Source organism: Colletotrichum aenigma (genome assembly GCF_013390185.1).
Source record: "Colletotrichum aenigma strain Cg56 chromosome Unknown KSG_Cg56_contig01, whole genome shotgun sequence".
Classification (NCBI taxonomy): domain Eukaryota; kingdom Fungi; phylum Ascomycota; class Sordariomycetes; order Glomerellales; family Glomerellaceae; genus Colletotrichum; species Colletotrichum aenigma.
The window spans coordinates 1,391,790-1,413,677 of NW_023500907.1; the positions used below are offsets into that span (position 1 = coordinate 1,391,790).

Consider the following 21,888-nt stretch of genomic DNA (forward strand, 5'->3'; position numbering starts at 1 on the left):
TCCAGGAGAAACGTCCATGCCTGCTTATGTCATCCCGCATGCGGCCAAAACTCATTCCGGAAACAAGCTGCCTGGTGAAAGCGGCCACCTCATCAAGAATGCCACGTGACAGAGATAATCCCGCAGAGGCAAGCACGGGCCACGCAGGTCTCAATTGGCTGCAGAGAGCAAGGAACGACAGGAGCAGCTGGCAGCAGCGACAGCAGCATCAGCACCCGGCCGCATTAAAGAGTGGACAGCAAACGTCAAACAGCAAATTCGATTGGCTGTCGCGAAGTCAGGCTCAGTGCGGAACAGCGAGTGGTGACTGGACAGCACAGAACCTGGGAGGACCCGACGGCCGGGCCAGCACCATGCCAGCCAGCAGGCAAGGCCAGGTTACGTCCTGCCCAAAATAATCTCCAAACTTCCACCTGTCGTGGCTAGCCCAGTGACCCAAGGCCAAGTTCTCTCACGCACTACGTATCCCGTATCCATCTTTCCCATTCCCTCCTCCACCACCACCACCCAAACAAACCATCACCGTTTGCCCTCCAGCTTGTCACCACTGCGAGGTGCATCACCACTCGTCTTTCCCATCTCCTCCTGTTTTCGCTCTTTGTTTCCCTGTATTAATTGCCTTTTGCGCATTCATTCCGGGCTGCAAGGAAGCTATCCACCCCCCCAGCTCCTTCCCACTTCTCCTTTCTACACGACACCACGTCGCCTGTCACCAATTCCCGCGACCCCCGATTATCACCCTAATCCACCACTGCGAGCAGACGACATCTAGCTCGGCCGTCACGATTTTGCATTCTTGCAACACATACCGCCATCATGGCGCCTCTACCCATCAAGTTCCAGGAGCTGATCCAGCTCCAGACGGCCGGCGTTGAGGATGCGTCGATCGGCTTCAACTCCTGCGTACGTCGCTTCCGCCCATCCCGCCTCACCCGCATCTCCAATTGCATCACTCTTGCTAATGCTTTTCCCTCCAGACACTCGAGTCAGATTCCTACGTCTGTATTCGTGAAAAGAAGAACGAAGCTGCCCAGCCCGAAGTCGTCATCGTCGACCTCAAGAACGGCAACAATGTGACACGACGCCCTATCAAGGCCGACAGTGCCATCATGCACTGGACCAAGCAAGTCATCGCTCTCAAGGCGCAATCAAGAACACTCCAGATCTTCGACCTCGAGAAGAAGCAGAAGCTCAAGTCAACGACCATGAACGAGGACGTCCAGTACTGGAAGTGGATCAGCGACACCTCGTTGGGCTTGGTCACAGATTCCGCAGTCTACCACTGGGATGTCTACGACGCTTCCCAAGCTTCGCCCGTCGAGGTTTTCAAGCGTAACGCGAACCTCAACGTGCGTCTCCGGGACTCTTTGAACCCCTCTTCGCAAATACACAAGCTAATCATCGCGTTTGCAGGGCTGCCAAATCATCAACTACCGAACGAACGCCGAGGGCAAGTGGATGGTTGTTGTCGGCATCTCCCAACAGCAGGGTCGCGTTGTTGGTGCCATGCAGCTGTACTCCAAGGACCGCGGTATCAGTCAAGCCATCGAGGGTCATGCTGCTGCTTTCGGTACCATCCGCCTGGAGGGTGCTCCTGCTGACACCAAGCTTTTCACCTTCGCGGTAAGGACAGCAACCGGAGCTAAGCTGCACATCGTCGAGGTCGACCACGCCGAATCGAACCCCGTTTTCCAAAAGAAGGCTGTCGACATCTTCTTCCCTCCCGAAGCCGTCAGCGATTTCCCCGTCGCCATGCAGGTATCGCAAAAGTACGGTGTCATCTTTATGGTCACCAAGTACGGATTTATCCACGTTTACGATCTCGAGACCGCTGCCTGCATCTTCATGAACCGTATCTCCAGCGACACGATCTTCACTACCTGCCCCGACACCGAGTCTCGTGGTATTGTCGGCATCAACCGCAAGGGTCAAGTGCTCTTCGTCTCGATTGACGACGCCAATGTCATCCCCTACCTTCTCCAGAACCCAGCCAACACTGATATGGCTATCAAGATGGCATCACGAGCTGGCCTCCCCGGTGCTGATAATTTGTACGCCCGCCAATTCGAGCAGCTGTTCAACAGTGGTCAGTTCATGGAGGCTGCCAAGGTTGCGGCCAACTCTCCTCGCCAGTTCCTTAGAACCGCCGAGACGATCGAGCGCTTCAAGTCTCTGCCGCAACAGCCGGGACAGATGTCGTTCGTTCTGCAGTATTTCGGTCTCCTCTTGGACAAGGGCGCTCTCAACGAGCACGAGTCCATCGAGCTCGCGCAGCCTGTTCTCGCGCAGAACCGTCTTAACTTGCTGGAGAAGTGGCAAAAGGAGGGCAAGCTGACGGCTTCTGAGAGATTGGGTGATCTCGTGCGACCTCACGACTTGAACATGGCTCTTACCATGTACCTCAAGGCCAACATCGCCCACAAGGTCGTTGCTGGTTTTGCCGAGACCGGTCAATTCGAGAAGATCCTGCCTTACACAGCGCAGGTCGGCTACCAGCCTGATTACGTGCAGCTTCTGCAACACATTGTCCGTGTTAACCCGGAGAAGGGTGCCGAGTTTGCCACTGCCCTGGCAAATAACGAGGGCGGCTCCTTGGTCGACATCGAGAGGGTTGTCGATATTTTCCAGTCCCAGGGCATGATTCAGCAGGCGACTGCCTTCCTGTTGGATGCCCTCAAGGACAACAGGCCTGACCAGGGCCACCTCCAGACCCGTCTGCTGGAGATGAACCTTATGAACGCCCCTCAGGTTGCCGACGCTATTCTTGGAAACGACATGTTCTCTCACTTCGACAAGACCAGGATTGCGACCCTCTGCGAGCAGGCCGGCTTGGCTCAGAAGGCCCTGGAGCTCTACGAGGACCCCGCGGCCGTCAAGCGTGTTGTTGTCAACATTGCGGCTACTCCCAACTTCAACCTGGATTGGTTGACTGGATTCTTCGGCAAGCTGTCCGTTGAGCAGTCACTGGACTGCTTGGACGCTATGATGAAGCACAACATTCGCCAGAACCTTCAGTCTGTCGTCCAAGTCGCCACCAAGTACTCCGACTTACTTGGCCCTGTCAAGCTGATCGACCTTTTCGAGAAGTACAAGACTGCCGAGGGTCTTTTCTACTACCTGGGCAGTATCGTCAACCTGTCCGAGGACCCCGATGTTCACTTCAAGTATATCGAGGCTGCCACCAAGATGGGTCAGTTCAACGAGGTTGAGCGCATTTGCCGCGACAGCAACTACTACAACGCCGAGAAGGTCAAGAACTTTCTCAAGGAGGCCAAGCTTCAGGAGCAGCTTCCTCTCATCATTGTGTGCGATCGCTTCAACTTCGTCCACGACTTGGTGCTGTACCTCTACCAACAGCAGCAGTTCAAGTCCATTGAGACCTACGTTCAGCGTGTGAACCCCAGCCGAACCCCTGCCGTCATCGGTGGTCTCTTGGATGTTGACTGTGATGAGAGCATCATCAAGAACCTTCTCTCTACCGTCAACCCTGCCTCGATTCCCATTGACGAGCTCGTGTCTGAGGTTGAGACCCGCAACCGCCTCAAGCTGCTTCTGCCTTTCCTCGAGGCCACCCTTGCTGCCGGCAACCAGCAACAGGCTGTTTACAACGCCCTCGCCAAGATTTACATCGACTCCAACAACAACCCTGAGAAGTTCCTGAAGGAGAACGACCAGTATGACACCCTGGTCGTTGGTAAGTACTGCGAGAAGCGTGACCCCAACTTGGCCTTCATCGCGTACTCCAAGGGCCAGAACGACCTTGAGCTCGTCAACATCACCAACGAGAACGGCATGTACCGCAACCAGGCCCGCTACCTGCTCGAGCGTGCCGACCGCGAGCTCTGGACTTTCGTGCTCAGCGAGAACAACATTCACCGTCGCTCGGTTATCGACCAGGTCAACGCCACTGCTGTTCCCGAGTCTACCGACCCTGCCAAGGTGTCTGAGGCTGTCGCCGCCTTCCTTGCTTGCGACCTTCCTCTTGAGCTTATTGAGCTTCTTGAGAAGATCGTCCTTGAGCCATCGCCGTTCAGTGACAACGCGAACCTCCAAAACTTGCTGCTGTTCACGGCTGCCAAGGCGGACAAGGGTAAGGTTATGGACTACATCCACCGCCTCGACAACTTCAGCGCGCCCGACATCGCGTCTGCCTGTATCGACGTCGGCCTCCACGAGGAGGCTTTCGAGATTTTTAAGAAGACCGGCGACAAGACCGCTGCTGTCAACGTCCTCGTCGAGAATGTCGTCAGCATCGACCGCGCTCAAGCCTACGCCGAGGAGGTTGACCTGCCCGAGGTCTGGAGCAAGGTTGCCAAGGCCCAGCTCGACGGTCTCCGCGTGAGCGATTCTATTGAGTCGTACATCAAGGCCGAGGACCCCAAGAACTACGAAGAGGTCATCGAGACTGCTGTCCGTGCCGGCAAGGACGAGGATCTTGTCAAGTACCTGCGCATGGCCAGAAAGACCCTGCGCGAGCCCGCCATCGACACCGCACTCGCCTTCTGCTATGCCCGCATGGACGAGCTTGGCGAGTTGGAAGACTTCCTCCGCGGCACCAACGTTGCCAACATCGAGGAATCTGGAGACAAGGCTTACGAGGAGGGTCTCTACCAGGCTTCCAAGATCTTCTTCACCAGCATCTCCAACTGGGCTAAGCTGGCCACGACTCTCGTTCACCTTGAGGAGTACCAGGCTGCTGTCGAGTGCGCTCGCAAGGCCAACAACATTAAGGTCTGGAAGCAGGTTCACGAGGCCTGCGTTGAGAAGAAGGAGTTCCGTCTTGCCCAGATTTGCGGTCTCAACCTGATCGTCGATGCTGAGCAGCTCCAGACACTCGTTAAGCAGTACGAGCGCAACGGCTACTTCGACGAGCTCATTGGCCTTTTGGAGCAGGGCCTGGGTCTCGAGCGTGCCCACATGGGCATGTTCACCGAGCTCGGCATTGCTCTGTCCAAGTACCACCCCGAACGTCTGATGGAGCACCTCAAGCTCTTCTGGAGCAGAATGAACCTGCCCAAGATTATTCGTGCCTGCGAGGAAGCCAACCTCTGGCCCGAGCTGGTCTTCTGCTACTACCACTACGATGAGTTTGACAACGCCGCCCTTGCCGTTATCGAGCGCCCCGAGAACTCTTGGGAGCACCAGCAATTCAAGGAGATCGTTGTCAAGGTCGCCAACCTGGAGATTTACTACCGCGCCATCAACTTCTACCTCGAGCAGCATCCGTCCCTACTCACGGACCTTCTCCAGGCTCTTACTCCCCGTATCGACGTCAACCGTGTGGTCAAGATGTTCGAGAAGAGCGACAACCTGCCGCTCATCAAGCCTTTCCTGGTTAACGTCCAGTCTCAAAACAAGCGCACGGTGAACAACGCCATCAACGACCTGTTGATCGAGGAAGAGGATTACAAGACGCTGCGCGACTCAGTCGAGAACTACGACAACTACGATCCCGTTGAGCTCGCCGCCCGTCTTGAGAAGCACGACCTCATCTTCTTCCGCCAGATCGCCGCCAGCATCTACCGCAAGAACAAGCGTTGGGAGAAGTCCATCGCTCTCTCCAAGCAGGACAAGCTCTTCAAGGATGCCATCGAGACTTCCGCCATCTCTGGCAAGAACGATGTTGTGGAGGACTTGCTCCGCTACGTAAGTATTTCTGTCCCGACCAAATTACCCAGCGCTAACCATTATTTCAGTTCGTCGACATTGGCAGCCGTGAGTGCTACGTCGGCATGCTCTATGCTTGCTACGACCTCATCCGTCCCGATTTGGTACTGGAGATCTCTTGGCGTCATGGTCTTACCGATTTCGCTATGCCCTACATGATCAACATGCTGTGCCAGCAGACGAAGGAGCTTGCGACCCTCAAGGCCGACAACGAGGCCCGCAAGAGCAAGGAGAAGGAGAAGGAGAAGGACGAGGACAACACCCCTATCCTCGGCGGCAACCGCCTCATGATCACTGCCGGCCCCGGCGGTATGGGCGGTGGCTCTCCCGCGCCATATGGCCAAACGAACGGATTCGCTCCCCAGCCCACCGGCTTTGGATTCTAGATGAGAGTGCCCGCTACGACTTGGACATATGTACCTCAGCACCAGCAGTACACGCTGCAGCGACCAATCTCCAACATGTCGATGCCTAATCTCATCGGCAGTAGGGGATATCACACACTCGGGCCAATGTTCCCAGTGTCAAAAATTCTATGAACGCGGGCGGAGGCGTTGTGTTAACCGAGGGTTCCCTGTAATCGTATCTTCTTTGCTCTCTGGACGGATGAGCTTTTCAGGCAGGCGGATGACTTTTACGCGGGGGAAATTGAGGGGTGCAAATTTTGTTATTTGCACACACGACCTAGACTCACCATTATCGATTCAGAGGCAGTGCGAGCCTGGAGAATGAGCTCGCGCCCAAAACTGTATGATAGTCTATTGATGTTGGTTTTCTTATGACATGATATCCCCCATTGCGTGATACCATAAGTGCATGGCATGTGCTATGCTGGTCCCAAGTACCACCAGTGGCTTGGAGTAACAATAGCTTTGGGATGTTGATCGTTTGGGTATCGATGACCGGATCTCCGCCCTGTCAGCGCCGTTCTCCCTCCTATTATCTCGACGATGGCTCCCATGTTACTCATCTCTATCCGTTGATTGTTCTCCATTACTTATTCTTATTTCGAATACTCCTTCCATGATGAATTTTGAGTAAACTAAGGGCATGAGATTGTTTTTCTCGCGTTAGACTACTCTCCCAGGGCTGGATAGGCTCTCGTCCATACACACCATCAGGAACTCCTCATTCGTCTTGGCCCTCAACAGAGAGTGTGCCTCTGATTATTCATTTATGAGGCTGGGTGCCGCTTGAAGTTCGTTAGCAAAGTGGTCTATTGTGTGTCGACTGGCCACAGGAACGGGAGTTTGCCAGGCCCGGGCTCTGCTTTTGCGGACCTTTTGCGGAGGTGTTGCTTTTTAGCGAGTATAAAATCTGCATCAAAGTCGAGAGGCTGCGTTCCTCCTCACAATGCAGTAGCATACCTATTGCTTCTCTTCGATGCTATGGAGTGGCCTTTAATAAGGAAGCCACTGCTAGCACCGACTGCGCAGCGAAGGGTTCAAGAAGACTGATGGGCCGAGGCAGGGAGTGTTCTGATAGTTCTTTCTTGCGGTTCTGTCGTCCTTCTTAGTCGGTCCTGGGATTATTCATGGGCATTCAGGGGTAGAGTAGGAACGAGCTCCTTTTTTTTTGGTTTCTGCTGGGGGACAAAGCTGGAGTCATGGAGACGTCGTGTTCGCTGTATGAAAGACAGCTACCGATGTCCACATCTTCTGTGATTGTTTGTCTTCAAGTGAGCATGAGTTGTGAGGGAAAGACGTATAATTTATGGCACAAAGATCCTAATTGCTCGCCGAAGACCCAAGGGCGCGAGAGCTTGTAGCAAGCTTCAAAAGGCAACGCTGATGTTGGATGATTGGGCTTTCTGCGCCAACCCATGCACCTTTTGTGTCTGTCCTCGGATATAAACGCGAGACGGCTTTTTTGTTGGTCAGGAGCTTCCCTTCCCAGCGTTGTTGGCGAGAAGTATTGGCGTAGACAAGACTTCTGTCCTCCATCTTTTCACCTCTTGGGATATTCAGAAAGTTTCAACTGAGGACGACAAGGAATACAAGTGTGTGGTTTGTCTGAGTTTTGCTTGGACGCCTTCGGCCGATTAAGAAATGAGTTGACGGTCCCTACTAAGTATTGTGCATAATAGCACGAATTTAGATCTCAGCCACCCACTCAAACCTGAAAACAACGATATTCGCATCCGGATTTATCCTGCTTTCATATTTGATTCGTTCAGTTCATACGTATTTATATGTGTACGGTTGGATGGAAACCTGCTGAAGCAGGCCTGATCCCGTGCGCTCGCTCCGCTGTAGCCTGATCTAGCGTGTTCGTTCATATTGAAAAGCAAGCTTTGACTTCTGGATGTGTTTTCTCCAATCATTCATTGGATGATCCTGGTTGTTCCCAGTGTCTTCTATTAGACATCAAGAGCTCTGCCAGAATGCGTTTGGGGGCGCCGCCGGGTCGGAGCAGACTCACCGCTCAGTAATAGCATCTCCTTTTTCTCTATTATGTCCGCCGACAAGTCTTTCCTGTTATTATTACTACTAGGTACTGATGCATACTGAAATAGTTGTAGGCCAGGCGGCTGAGAGCTATGCGATGCAGTAGCGCGTACGCGCTTATAGGCGCGTAAAGCTACTATAACTATATAACTCTATAGTCTTAAAGCTTATAATTTTTTTTTAAAAGAGTCTTTATATTCTTTATAAATCTAAAATAAAATAAAAATAGAATAAAAAGCTTAAAAGTCTGCTAAAAAAAACAGTGAATTATACTTTTAATCTATAAAGTATGATAATAATATCTAAGCTAACTTCTCACCCTTAAGGGGGCCTAGTAATCTAACCTCTAAACGCTGAAAACGCTGAAAAATCCAGTAGGCCTACTAAACCCCATTCTAATACCTAGATATTACACAGCTTCTAATAGATAACTGAGGACTAGAATTAACCAGATGATGTCTAGGTTTCCAGACGACTGTTCAGCGGTGTAGACTATTAAGAGGCACCCTGATATCAATGAGAATTGAATGTTTCAATTAATAAGTCCGACCAATAGACACTATTAACATATATAGATGACGGTCTGTCTATTACCAGGATAGATATGCGTGCTGGACCAGCACAGTGTTTCGGACTCCGATGTTGGTCTACTTTAAAACCTGGTAAGTTGACCGCGTTGACTCTCTCTCAACAAGAATGACCGGTTGAGGATTCAAGTCTTCACTTGAGAGAGCATACATCCATCAGCTATATGGCAGCCTTTGTGTCGTCAACCGTGGAGAACAAAACATCCGCCCTTGCACTGGAAGCACTCACTCTGTCCCTTTTTGGCATTTTCTTGCGCTCTGCAATGATTCTCGTCCGCATACCCTGAATAATGCGTATTTCTTATTCGCCATGAGTGGTTCGAGCCTAACATCGGTAACACAAACACTGCGAGACTCAGCGAACTTGGGCTCTCCCGTTCTCCGTTCCGTAGTATCCGCGGCCGCTCCCTCTAACAAATTTACCGACCGAGCTCCTTTCTCCAAATCCGTGTCTTTGAACACCGTTACAATTTCTTAGAGTCAGGCAGCCCAATGAAATCCGAGTCAATATCTGGCAAAGCTCGAGAACGATTGCAAACTATTAAAATCCTTATCCCATAGAAACTTCATTCGCAGGTGTCAATTGTCCTAGTCTCAACGTTACATCATTGTACAATTCTTCTACGTGCATGGTGTAGCAGGTATATCTTGCAAACCGTCTGTCTTGAGGTTGAGCTCTTCGACTGCTTGCACACTATGATTCAAGCTACGATGGTCAGACGTGATCACTTATTTTACTCCAGCACAAAGGATAAGCAAGGCAGCCATGAGATTACAATCCAATACTTGTGTCTCGGCTGGCTTCAGGATGAATGCCCGAATTTCTTTCCAATAGCGAATTCTATGCTAAACTTTATCGACATTGTCCTGAATACTGCTCCGAACGCTACATTAACCTGGTCGGCAGTCGGTGCAAGTGCCCTCAGGACCAGGCTCTAGACAGTGAAAACCGGGCTACTACTCTGTCAGCGGCTACATCGTCGATGTGGTAATTGGATACTGACTGGGCACTTGGGCGGTGGATCACTGCCCGCTGGAGTTGGCGTAGCCACGGCCATGGAGACCATCCAAGCGGCGATAACAGCATAAAGAAAAGAGAAACGCATCGTGAGTGGGAGACTGGCTTTGAATCTGATCAGGCGATGAAGAGTAGAATCTGATGAAATCTGGTTGTCGCTGGAGAAGACAACCAAGCTGTCTTATAGACATCGAAAGGCGCGGCGAATATTGCTGGAGTGAGCTGAAGAGAGCAAGTGCAAAGGCCACAGCGCTTGAATCAGGTTTGAGTTCACCGGTGAGGCTGCGAAACTAGCTGCTCCGTGAGTTGCGATGAACCGAGTGTCATCTAGATTGAATCTGAAAGCTTAACCGAAGCTGCGGCTCTTGAACTTTATGAACTAGTCTAATTCCCAAATTGCAGGTTTTCTCCCTTGTGTTGTGTGCAACGACCTACAAGATACCCAAGTAATTCCGTCAAAACAACCCACGTGGTGTCATATCTGTTGCCGGGAAAGTGCATCTAGCAACGTTGATGTTAGCAAGGGATAATAAAGGAGGCCGTAGTATTAACTGTGTAAAATACTGATTGTATCTGTACCAGCAAACATCTTAATCATCCTGACCTCAAGCAGAAGAATATTCCATAAAATTGCAAGGTAACCATTCTTGCTTCGGATCGCAAGTCTAGCGCCCTTGAGATCATGATCTTCCCAAGAGTCACAACCACGACTCGCGTTCGAACCAAAGCCAGCCGGGGTTTAAGTGAACTCCACAACCTCGGGCTTTGTTGCGCGTTGTGAGTCCGATGACAGCTCCGCGGGTCGTAAATCTAAGAACCGGGCACTTTTACAGGTGGGAACAAGTTACACACCTAAGGTAAGTCTGAATCATACTGTAACAGCAGTAGCAAGACGGAGAAAATGACGTTGCCGATACGGCTAGCTGCTTTAGCATCATCTATCGGCAGGAGCTCCAGCTTCATCAACTACTTTCCTTGTCCGCACATTTCAGCTTCTTCAATTCACACTGATGATGATCAATCCTCTCATCCTCATCTGTCTCTAGACTTCAGTCTTACCCAGTACCCCTCACCCACTCTTCCCTTGTCCCCTGAAGCACATAACACAACGCCTTACCGCATCTTCCTCTTGCGGCTTGTCATTGAGTCCGTTGAGTATATTGATCCCCTAAGTAAAACGGAAATATTCCTGCGGACATCCCAAGACGTGCGTGTAACAGGGAGTATAAATGCAAAATATTTCCATCCACTTGTATCTGCCAATCTTTGCGATCAGAGTCTCGATGCGGCCCATCCATATGAGAACCCGGCCAACGTTCTAAGATAGTTTGCCTTAAGGCGGCTGGGGATGGTGCCGGATTAGACGTATTGTTTGGCTTTGCCCATCACTTCAATTTGCACCAGAGCGCAGATAGCCAACGGCACAGGCGGGTGACCCGGCCGAATGCCAGGCAAACCTGTCCCACGAAGGCTGTCCTCAGGCGTTCGCCGCCTGACGAGTTTCAGAGAGATGTCACGAGAACGTGGTGCCAAGATATATGAGTAGGAACGGCCAATCCCATCATCAATTCATCGCCGTCTGCCAAAGTCTCTGGCCTCATGCCGCTCAACGTCTAAGCATGCGCTGAATATGTGAACGTCCAATAAATTCAAACCCCAAAACGCCAAGTCTTTCGATTATGTTGTGAATTAGTGCAGCTCCAGCGGTGCGGAGATTGATCTACGCTCTTTCTCTTTAGCTTCCGTCATGGGCTTCGCATCGGCGATCCTGAGCCATTCGCCGTTGAAAGCGTTGATGAGCCAGTTGCTGAGTTCTAGATTACGTGTAAGACAGTAGACCAAGATAATCAGGGAGGTGGATGCATACTATCGTAGACAATCTTGTTCGCGTTGTGAAAGTAAATGCCATGGTCGCTGTCAGGGAACACATGAACGTCGTAATTCTCAACGCCCTCGAGGTTGAGCTTGTCGAGAAGCGTGAGCGTGCTTTGGTAGTGTACGTTATCGTCGGCGACACCGTGCATCATCAACCAACGCACGTTGCCAGCGAGAGCAGATACATTGGTGACGGCCGTCTGCTGATACCCGTTCGGGTTCAGCTGCGGCGTCCGCATGTAGCGCTCTGTGTAAATGGAGTCGTAGAACCTCCAGTCTGTGACGGGGGCGACCGCCATACCGTAGCTGAAAGTCTGGCCAGCGTCCATCTCGAGCGTCTTGAGAGTGTTGAAGCCGCCGTAGCTCCAGCCCCAGATGGCGATGCGCGAGGAGTCGACGTACTTCCGAGCCGCCCAGTTCTTCGCGGCGGCGATTTGGTCGTGCGCCTCCCAGTGACCGAGCTTCTCGCGGACGAGTACGCGGTTCTTGCGGCCGATGAAACCGGTGCCGCGGCCATCGACTGTGACGACGATGTAACCTAGTGCTGAAGCGACGTACGACTGGAAGTCGACCGAGAACTTCTTCGCCACAGATTGCGAGCCAGGGCCGGAGTACTGGTGGAAGAGGACAGGGTACTTCTTCTTCTCGCTGAAGTGCGGAGGGCGGCGCTCGACGTAGTTGAGCTCAACGTCATCCACTTTGATGGTGCCGTACTTGAGAAGGGGAAGCTCGTATCTCTTAGCGTTCTCGGCCAATTCCTTGTTCTCCTCTACTATGTGCTCGTACTTGTTGGGGTTGCTGGGGGTGCTGACGACCTTTTGCCAGGGAACCTTGGGGCCGAGGTAAGAGAGGAGACTGAAGCCCGCGCCGCTGGAGAAGGAGATGTCATAGTAGCTCTCGAAGGTGGTGTCAGTAAAGGGCCTCATGTCAGTGCCGTTCAGGTAAACACTGTAGACATGGCGCTGGATGGAAGACTCCTTGGTGGAAACGAAATACACCAGGTTGTTCTTCAGGTCAATTGCAGACGGGCCGCTGACTACCTCCCAGGGGCCAGAAGTGAGGTAGACAGGTTCAGGGTTGTCCATGGGAGAAAAGTACGCAATATGGTCACCGTTGTCGTGAACAACCGTATCAACATAGCCGTCCTCAGGGCGTCCGTTGGCAGGGTCCGCGGGAATGAACTGGGTTTCGTGGGAGATCTCAAACCATCCGCCGTCAATCTTTCCGACGTCAATGGTATTGACAGTCTTGGCAGAGCGAGCGACAACATCGACAAGGACCACACGCATTATGTCACTCACGCGGTTGGTCTCCTTGATCAAGACCTTCTGGTTAGCCCAGAGAACCATGTTGATGAGTCTGTCGTCGTCGGGGAAAGCGTCGGTGATGTCAACCGAGAAGACATCGCCGCGGGCCACGTCGTAGAAGAGGATGTCCACGACAGGGTTGTGACTGCCTGCGCGAGGGTACTTGATGCGCTTCTCATCCGGGTAAGTCTCCTCGCCTTCGGGCTTCTTCTGGCCACTGGGTCTTGAGACGAAGTATTGCAGCGGGTACTCAGGGACGCCCGTCTCGTTCGTGCGCAAGAAGGCAATGTACTTGCCATCCTCGGAGAACCAGGTCGCACTGTTACCGGCAAAGACTTCCTCCTCGTACACCCAGTCAGGAATACCGTAGAAGTACTCAGGCCCGCCGTCCTTGGTGATCTGAGTAACCTTCTTCGTGGCCAGGTCTCTGAGGTAGAGGTTGTTGTCCCTGGTGAAGACGATGGCATTGCTTTGAGGGCTCCATGTCGCAAGCTGCACGCGACCAGAGGCGTTGTCGGGGTCGAGTGGCTCGGTAGTCTGCGTCTCAACGTCGAAGATCCAGTACAGCGCAGTGAAGGAGTGGCGCCAGTTGTGCTCCCGGTCAGTCGAGACGAGGACCTTCTTCATGTCCTTGCTCGGACGGCCGTCGAAGGGCGTCAATTGACGGCCATTGTACTCGATCCATGGGTTCTTCATGAGCGTGCGGCTCTGAACGACGTCGGCAGATACCTGGCCAGCCGCCTTGTTGCCAGATCTGATGTCCTCCACGACGAGGTAGTCCTTACCCCGCGCACCTTGTTCAAGCAGCAGCCCGTCCTCCCCGTTCGGGCCCTCGATCCAGCTGACCGAGTGCGAGTATGGCGACCAGAAGCCGGACATGACCTGATCCAGCGTCACCGGCTTCCCGGAACCGCGCTGCGTCGCCGAGGGGTCGTGGTCAACCTTGCTCCCATGCTGGTATGATTTGTTCGTCAGGAAGACGAACAGCGCGGTACCCCACGCGAAAAGAAAGGCGATGCCCAGTATTAACAGCCCCTTCTTCAGCCCGCGATCCATCCCCACGCGGCGCACAATGCCGCCGGCACCGGGGGCCATCAGCGGCCCCGTCTCGAGGTCATTGGTATCGGACTCCTTCAGGTCATTCTCGTCGTCGAAGTCGTCGGGGTTGTCGGCGTATGCGCCGCGGGAGGTGGATGGAGCGCGGCGTCTTTGGGAGGCAGACGAGGAGGTGTAGGTTTGCTTCTCATTCTGTTCGTGCAGGCGGTCGAAGACAAGGCTCGTGGTGGAAACGGTCGAGATGGATGATTCGTGGGACATCCTAGGATCCTCGCTGTCGGTCGGTTGACGAGAGGCGGAGGCGGCGGATGGAGCGGCCATGGTGAGACTTGATATCTCGGCGAGATGGCGCCAAGGGAGAGCAGAGATAAGGTGGTAGAGGAGATGGGATCGAAACTACTTGGATTCGGTCGTGACTTGAAACGGCATGCTGTCTCGAGGCGGCTTCAGGCCTCTTTGGGAAATCGGGGTAGACACGATGGCACATGGATCGGAGCGCGGGTCACGAGACGGAAGGGTGAAGACGGAGACGGAGACGGGCTGGTATGTGTATGTACGTGCGAGTGTCGAGCCGAGTCAAGGCAGTGCCAGTGCCCAGAGTTGAGAAACAAACTACCTGACCCAGGTGTTTGGCGGATTGGAGACAAAGGACAATGGGAAGCTGGATGTGTTTGCTGCGCGATGGTGGGTGCGGTGCGTGCTTGCTGTGGGAGGTGGCGGGCCCCTGGCACTACAGTGAAATGGAAGTAGCTTAGCTGGCCTGGACTGGACTTTGGTGCGCGAATGAGTTTGTCACAGCTGCAGGAAGGGCCCCCAAAAGCGACCCCAGACCAGGAACACCTTCTCCAATTGAACGGCACGCTCTATTCACGGATGCGGAGTGGCCTTGGCTCGTTTCAACTGCCAATTGTCACATTCCCACTCAGTGCTAGCCGGCCACCTGGGTCCATCGCTTATCTGCTTATCGCTCCATGCAGGCCCTGTAGAAGGATTTCGGCTTGATGCAAGCTCATCCTCCAATTCATCAATTCGGGAAGGAGCTGTGCGATGGCTTCCGTTCAATCCTCAAGCAAACATTTTGTGGGCAATCAATTGAAGTCAGCTTCCATCTGCCGTGTTCGCCATATTGATTGGCGGTAGAAGGTGCAGGCAGAATAACTATCATCTCAGAAAACACACCATCAAATCCCAAAAAAGCTCCAAACAGTGGCATTGGTATCAAAAAACCCGCATCCCCCAGAATCACACCAAAAATGAAACCATCTCAACCCGCCAAGCCAACTCGAACCTCGCCACAACCTCACCTATTCTTGTTCGCATCCCCTCCCCCTCCCCCTACTGAACGCACTACACATCAGCAAGCTGCGGCGCAACGGCCGCCTCCTCGTGAATCTTCTCCACCACGCACGCCGTCCCGTACGCACACGTCTGCGCAAACCCGCCTAGGTCCGACGCGTCGAACCGCAGACAGATGATTGCATTCCCGCCCCGCTGCTTGCACTCCGTCACCACCCGGCCCAGCGCGTCGTTGCGGCAGTTGTACAGCATCGTCGTAAACCAGCGCAGCTCGCCGCCAGCGAGCGACTTGATCACCATGCCCAGGCTCGCCGCGATGTTGCGGCTGCGCACCGAGAGCCCGTAGACCGCGCCGAGCGTGCGGACGACCCGGTACCCCGGGACGTCGAACATGGCTGTAGGGGAAGTGAGCATGTGCTTGAGAACAGTGAGGGTGGTGACAACGAGATACTTGTGGTGATTACCCCGCCAGTCTCTGTGAAGCAGTGCAGGTCCGAGAGCTCGGGTGGGATGTTGGCGACGTCGTCGGCCTTTGCATCGCTTTTCCTGCCCATGAAGTTCATCTTCTCCGTCAAGGCGAGGCTGTACTTTGTTTGACTGATTATATCTGAAGGTTGAGTGCATGCAGTCTGCGATGGCGATGATGAACAACAGCTTTACCACCCACAAAATGGGAACTCCCACCCAGTTTATATACCCATAATCATGTGAGGTCTTGCAAAAAGCATTCATGCTCCTCCGTCGTTTCCTCATCAAATGAGGCCAGCAACGTGCCGGTAAGTCGGGCATAATCATCGCCCGGGCTTTACCGTCACAGGCACGGCCCCACTCGGCGCAAAGCCCCGCTTGTCATTGGGTCCCCGCCGCCGGACCGTATTTCGTATCTGCATCAACGAGAGACACGCGACGGTCCCGAGTGGCTGGCGCATGCCCCGCGCCACCCCAAGTTCTTGCTCTAGCGACGGGTCATCTTGCATGCATTGCGGTAAGATACCTGATTAGCAGCGAGGGTCTAAGCCTTGCAAGTCGCTCGGTTTCCGGATTGGGTGTTCGGTGAGGACTGCATAGCAGTCGAAGATCGTCATCGTCGCGCGGATGCGTCAAGTCCAGACAATCATTCTAACTTGGCGTCCAGATCCTAAGTTCATTGAAGAAGGGTAACGGCTTTGAAAGTATGGGGCAACGCTTTGAATTCTTCTGTTAAACGCCAGTGACGGTAGCTTCCATCATAGCTGGTTGAACGTCGCATGTCCCATTACCACCTAAAGACACAATTGTCCCAACGAAGGTCGATATGAATTTGCAAATTGAACTCCCCAGCTCTTCCCTCCCGTTGCCGTCCTATACCGGCGGCTATGAGGGGTTTCGCAATACACACTAACGTATTCCAAAAGCTGGATACCGACCAACGATTGCTCAAGAGACCGAACAATTGCCAGAAACAAAGATAATTTTGCATGCGTATAGAAATGGTTGGTCAGGCAGACAACACACATCGACGGGAGACTACTCAACATGTATTTGCTGCACAAGTCACCTGTTTGAAGCCTAGCCAAGCTTTTAAAGAATGAGATGGTTAGGAATACCGAGTCCGCCGGTTCAAGAGGATCGATTCCCCGGGAGCTAACGAATTGGGAGGGACCAAGTTTAGTACGAATCTTAGCTTAGGCTGTAAAATGCCTGGATGTGAAGATGTCCACGCATGCCCTATGATGCCACGTGAACAGAGTCGAAACCGGACAGCGAATGTCCACACACCCGTAGTAGAGCCCAAAAGCCTTCAAGACCGCTCTCGTGTTCCCCTTTGAACCATTTTCGTGATTCAGTGTTTACGTAGGCATGGATACTCGTCACGAAGCCGCATTTTGTTTCTTACCTCCCCTCATCATTTGCGTCGTCTTATATCTATTGCCCCTGTATTTGAAATGTATTTATGCGTTGAGGCTCAGTCATCGGTAACACGCAAGGCTACCTGGCAACGCTTTGCAGATACCTTCAATGGAGTTATCACAGGCAAATGAGACTCTTTTCTCCAGAGCGACAAATCAATCTGATGTATAAAATTGCTCCCCACGCTGCTAAAGATGTCATGGTTACACTATTAAATACAAAGTTTAACCGGCATTTCTTAGATAAAACCCAGCCACGAGCCTCGACAGCGAGAGAGTCTTCTTTTGGGAGAATTCAGAAGCACATTATCTTCGTTTCCAATTAGTGTCAACACATGCTTCACGTCCTTCTCTACAGCTTGAATGCGGTTTCTGAACATGAGAGAGACCAGGCCAGTAACTCGCCTGTGCCTACAACTACGCTCTTTCGCCTTCCGTCAACATCTAAGATGTATTCACTTAGGTACCTACATATACCAATACCTTCGTATGTCTGCTCCACGTGGCAACTCACTTTGGTTGGCCCTACTTGTAAATACAATGCTCGAGTATTCTTGGGACCTAGAACACGGCAAACGTTGGTGATCAAATTGGCCTACTTTCTCAAAGGAAATGATTAACTCAATATTTATCTTAACTCTGTCAAGTCTCCCGTGTGTTGTGAACCTCCCAATCTCGTATCCTCGACATCGACATAGAAATAATAATTCCTCACAAACTTGAGACTGGGGGCTATAGATTCAAACCAGAGAAAAAGACAAACAAAAAAGAGGGCAAAAAGCTGCCGCGCGACCTTCTCCGTCATATTAAATCTCTAGCTTTTGCCATGTACTCCAGCATTTCCGGAGGGGACGCTTGATCGGATAGACTGGTTCAATGCACAGAAATTGCACTTCGAAGCCAAGGACGCCAATACTTGGATTCTGATATCTTTTCAGGAAGTCCCAAAGATTTGAAAATCAAATTCTGCTTGTCTCTACTTTTTCATGCTGTCATTCGTTTGTCCTTTATGGACACGTACATCCAACATATCCTACTCATGAAGTCCAGCTAATTACCTCAGGCTCTGCTTTTCCGGCAAGACCAAACCCATGAATTGGAGCGAGGAATGCGATATCGCCAGAAGTCATCTACTAGTGTCCCATGATACAATCTTAGAGATCGCCACTCGCTAGAATCGAAGAACACGGCTGTTCCGACTTCTCGGAGCCAAGCCCCCGTTCTTGCCTAGAACAGACAACACCGACATACGGCACCCAACCTCATCAATGACCCAAACCGTTCACATGTACTGACATAAAAACACGACATCAATCCTCCATCCTCCCCAATTCCTCAAACCATCTCCAAACCACCAAATCCATCCCCATAATCCGCGGCCTTCAAAATGCATCCCCTCACACTCCTAACCCTCGCGACACCAGCCCTCTCAGCAGCCCTAACCTGCCGCTCCCCCATCCGGTGCCCCATAATCTTCGACGGCCGCCTCCCCTCCACCGCCGTCCCGACCGACTTCGACGCCCCGAACGGCGGCGGCTGGAACCCTTTCAACCCGTCCTACGTCAAGGGCAACGCCCTCCTCTGGTCCGACATCGTCCTCCTCCCTTCGGTCCCTGCCTCCCGCTTCGACGCCGCCGCCGGCTCGCGCGCGGTGGAGGTGACCATCTCCGACGAGAGCATCTTCATGAGCCAGCGCGGGTTCCGCCGCGCGGGGCTGCAGTTCGCCGCGGACACGAACACGGGCAGCCCCGGCGGCGAGGGGGCGAAGACGCTGCACTTCAGCGTGCGGCAGGACGCGGAGAGGCCTTTGAACCTGACGCATGAGTACCTGGTAACACCCCCAGCTGATGCTTGATGGTTGTGCGCGGGAGTGAGTGTGCTAACGGGGGGCCAGAACGTCTGGCACGAGACGGCGGCGTACGACGCCAACCAGTTTAACTTCCAGACTGGCACCATCATCGGGCAGCCGGGCTTGCCCGAAGACGCCTTCAAGCTCCTTGACAGGGAGAGCCGGCTGGTGTGGTCCACTCCAATGGCCACGGACGGTTCGTGGCAGAATTTTGCCCTGACGCTGGACTTTGATGAAAAGTGAGCACCCCCGAAGTACTGCCCTTTGGGCTGAGAAAAGGACACTGACGGGACCTTAGCACGATCCAAGTCTGGTACTCCGCCAACGACGAGCCGCTGCAAAAATCAGGGGACATCATCTCAGCTAACCTCGCCGGTCAGGGCCAGTACCAGATCGGCATGCTCAAGAAGCCCACGGGGACCGACGACGTGGTGAACTCGGGGTTCCAGGAGAGCGGCCTGGACGAGGGCCAGATCTACGGCGGCATCTTCATCGAGGACAGCGCAGGCGGCTGCGTATCCGTGTGAGCTACCAACGCGACGGCCGCTGCTCGTTCTCTTATCTACTCTTTTTAATCTACTGTCTATGTCTTTATCTATAAATGGCACACCACATGATCTTGCGTGCAATCGTCACTTGCTCACATCACCAGCCGTGAAACTCGCCTTCAACGGCGCAATACTAATCACCCCATTCACAGAAGCCCACAAATCCTCCCCCTCGGGGCTCTCCTCGGCCTGCTTCTTCACATCAGCCAGCTGCGGCGCCCAACGAAACCGATACTCCCTCCCCAGCGTCGTCTTCTCGGGATCCGCAGCGGCCGGACTGAACAGCCCGCCGGTGACCCACTGCCCCCGCGCCGTCGTCGTCATCCGCACCGGCGCGTCCGCGACCCCCGGCACCATCGGCACGTTGACGCTGTACACCTCCACGCCGGGGTGCCAGTCCGCCGCCAGCTCACCCACCAGCGCCGCGGCCCGCACGCACGCCGCGCGGATGATCCCGTCGGGCTGTGGCTCCTTGCTCCCGAAGCTGAGCGCGACGGCGCGGCGCCCGCACTGCGCGGCCTCCATCGCGCCGCCGACGGTGCCGCTGCCGAGCGCCCACACGGTGCTCGCGTTGCGGCCGTGGTTCGGCCCCGAGACGACGAGGTCGAAGTCCGCGGGCGCGAAGCCCGCGTGGAAGAGACCGAGCTGGGTGCAGCTTGCGGGCGGCCCGTCGACGACCAGCCAGCGGTGCAGGCGGTCGTCGGGCTTGTCCTCGCAGCCGACGGGGCAGGGGGTCGAGGAGAAGGAGGCAGGGCAGATGCTGGCGGCGGTGAGGGTCTTGCCGACGGCGTGCGCCTTGCCGATCCAGGAGAGCGGACGGTCTGGAATGACGACGACGGTCTGGTGGCCCGCCTCGTGCAGAGCGGCGAGGAAGGGCGCGAAGTAGGGCGAGACGGCGGACGGGGGCCCGTCGTCGTTGACGAGCTGCGGGCAGTGCATCAGTCGGCGGTGGTCGAGGATGCCCGTTGCGGGTTTGGTTGTGTAAAGGGAATTACCAAGAGCCGCATTTTTCTGCTTGTCGTAGGTCGCCGATGTCCTAGCGGAAGGGGAAGATAGGTCCTTGCCGAAGGTCAGGCTGGGAGGAGGAAGAGACAGAGAATGTGTTTGGTAGTCTGGGGCGTCTTGGAGTGAAGCAGGCGGAGGCGGAGCAACAAAGAGTGCAAAAGAAGGCGACCGAGGCCAAGATCAGGCTGCCGAGAAGAGGTTCCGCGGTCGGAAGGTGGACGGGGTGGTGTTGTTCGTCAGACAAAACTGCGGTTCAATTGTTATCTCACTGATTGGGTAAGTAGGGCTTGAAAGCCAAACTCGGCTAGTGTCGTTGCCATTTTAAGTGAGGCATGTTAGTGAGCTGTTCAGGCATGCATCACTAAGATATCATGTACAAGTCCATAATTAAATGCCATCTAGCCTTTAACAACTTCAATTTCCAATTGAGATTTTTGATGTTGAAATTTGCTAGCAGCTATGTTGCTGCTGCGGCTTTGATAGCCCTCTTCTCCCGTCTGTTCTTCTTGCATTTCCGTACACAGCATCACACACACGAGCTAATCATGAGAGCCCCGATGATGGGCATCCCAACCATCAAGAACCACAGCACACCCTGGCTCATGTACTGGACGCCGTTTTCCACCTTGTTCGCGTCGTCTCGGCCTTTGGGGATCTTCTCACCGGGCGTCCACGTCCACACCGTCATGCCGCTGGTCAGCGTCGGCAGCTTGGGCGTCAACGTCGCCGTGTCAGATTTGGCCCAGGTCACGATCCAGGCATCGTGCACCAAGGTTCTTGGTCCCGATCTCGTGCCTGCGGTTGTCCACTCTGATTTTGCACATAGGGGAGCCAACGTTGAGAGGCTTCTCAACTTGAGAAGCCGTCCCCAAGCGATCGAAGCCGCTGGAGCGATGGATTTTGGTTAGCGGTTTAGCTCATGTGATCTGAGGAAGAGGGACAATAACGAACCTCTGGCAGCAATGAGCCGTCGAGACCACTCGGGTTATAGGCTCGGCCATGTCGTTGTAAACCCATCCGTCGGGACACACGCCCGGTCTGAACCTGAGACGGTGCTCCGGCGCGAAGCCGTTCCATCCGGAAGGATAGCATGTCGCCGCGGGGTTGGAAATGGTGTACTCTTGTGTAACGGTGGTGCCCCCGTACATTTCATAGGACACGATGCTGGTCGTCCACTGGGACGCGCAGTCTGACGGCTCCACCCATGGCGTGGTGATTGTGAGTACTGAGATAGAAGCGGCTGTTGTTGTCGCGTTGCTGGTCGTTGCCGTTGCGGCGGTGAGAGACATCTTTTTTTGGTTGGAGAAACCGACAGGGCGAGCGACAGACGTTGGCTCAATGTCA

The 21,888-nt window shown here is 53.7% G+C and overlaps 5 protein-coding genes across 5 annotated transcripts; 2 read left to right on the plus strand and 3 right to left on the minus strand.

Moving 5' to 3' along the window:
• Positions 1-816: 816 nt before the first annotated feature.
• On the plus strand, positions 817-6,053 carry chc1 (putative clathrin heavy chain; the record flags this gene model as incomplete). The annotated part of the gene is made up of 4 exons (XM_037315637.1): positions 817-903; positions 978-1,349; positions 1,414-5,646; positions 5,697-6,053. 4 exons carry the CDS (start codon positions 817-819, stop codon positions 6,051-6,053), a joined length of 5,049 nt encoding a protein of 1,682 aa, XP_037186145.1.
• A 5,355-nt stretch (positions 6,054-11,408) lies between these two features.
• Positions 11,409-14,278, minus strand: DAPB (putative dipeptidyl-aminopeptidase B; the record flags this gene model as incomplete). The annotated part of the gene is made up of 2 exons (XM_037315638.1): positions 11,409-11,533; positions 11,587-14,278. The coding sequence occupies 2 exons, from the start codon at positions 14,276-14,278 to the stop codon at positions 11,409-11,411; spliced, it is 2,817 nt and encodes a 938-aa protein (XP_037186144.1).
• A 979-nt stretch (positions 14,279-15,257) lies between these two features.
• On the minus strand, positions 15,258-15,816 carry CGCA056_v000378 (UPF0145 protein; the record flags this gene model as incomplete). Its single annotated transcript, XM_037315639.1, has 3 exons — positions 15,258-15,261; positions 15,309-15,648; positions 15,705-15,816. The coding sequence occupies 3 exons, from the start codon at positions 15,814-15,816 to the stop codon at positions 15,258-15,260; spliced, it is 456 nt and encodes a 151-aa protein (XP_037186147.1).
• Positions 15,817-18,529: 2,713 nt separating this feature from the next.
• On the plus strand, positions 18,530-19,518 carry CGCA056_v000379 (uncharacterized protein; the record flags this gene model as incomplete). Its single annotated transcript, XM_037315640.1, has 3 exons — positions 18,530-18,973; positions 19,037-19,230; positions 19,290-19,518. 3 exons carry the CDS (start codon positions 18,530-18,532, stop codon positions 19,516-19,518), a joined length of 867 nt encoding a protein of 288 aa, XP_037186146.1.
• Positions 19,519-19,623: 105 nt separating this feature from the next.
• Positions 19,624-21,833, minus strand: PBY1-1 (putative tubulin--tyrosine ligase PBY1; the record flags this gene model as incomplete). The annotated part of the gene is made up of 4 exons (XM_037315641.1): positions 19,624-20,614; positions 21,081-21,320; positions 21,367-21,429; positions 21,496-21,833. 4 exons carry the CDS (start codon positions 21,831-21,833, stop codon positions 19,624-19,626), a joined length of 1,632 nt encoding a protein of 543 aa, XP_037184959.1.
• Positions 21,834-21,888: the final 55 nt, after the last annotated feature.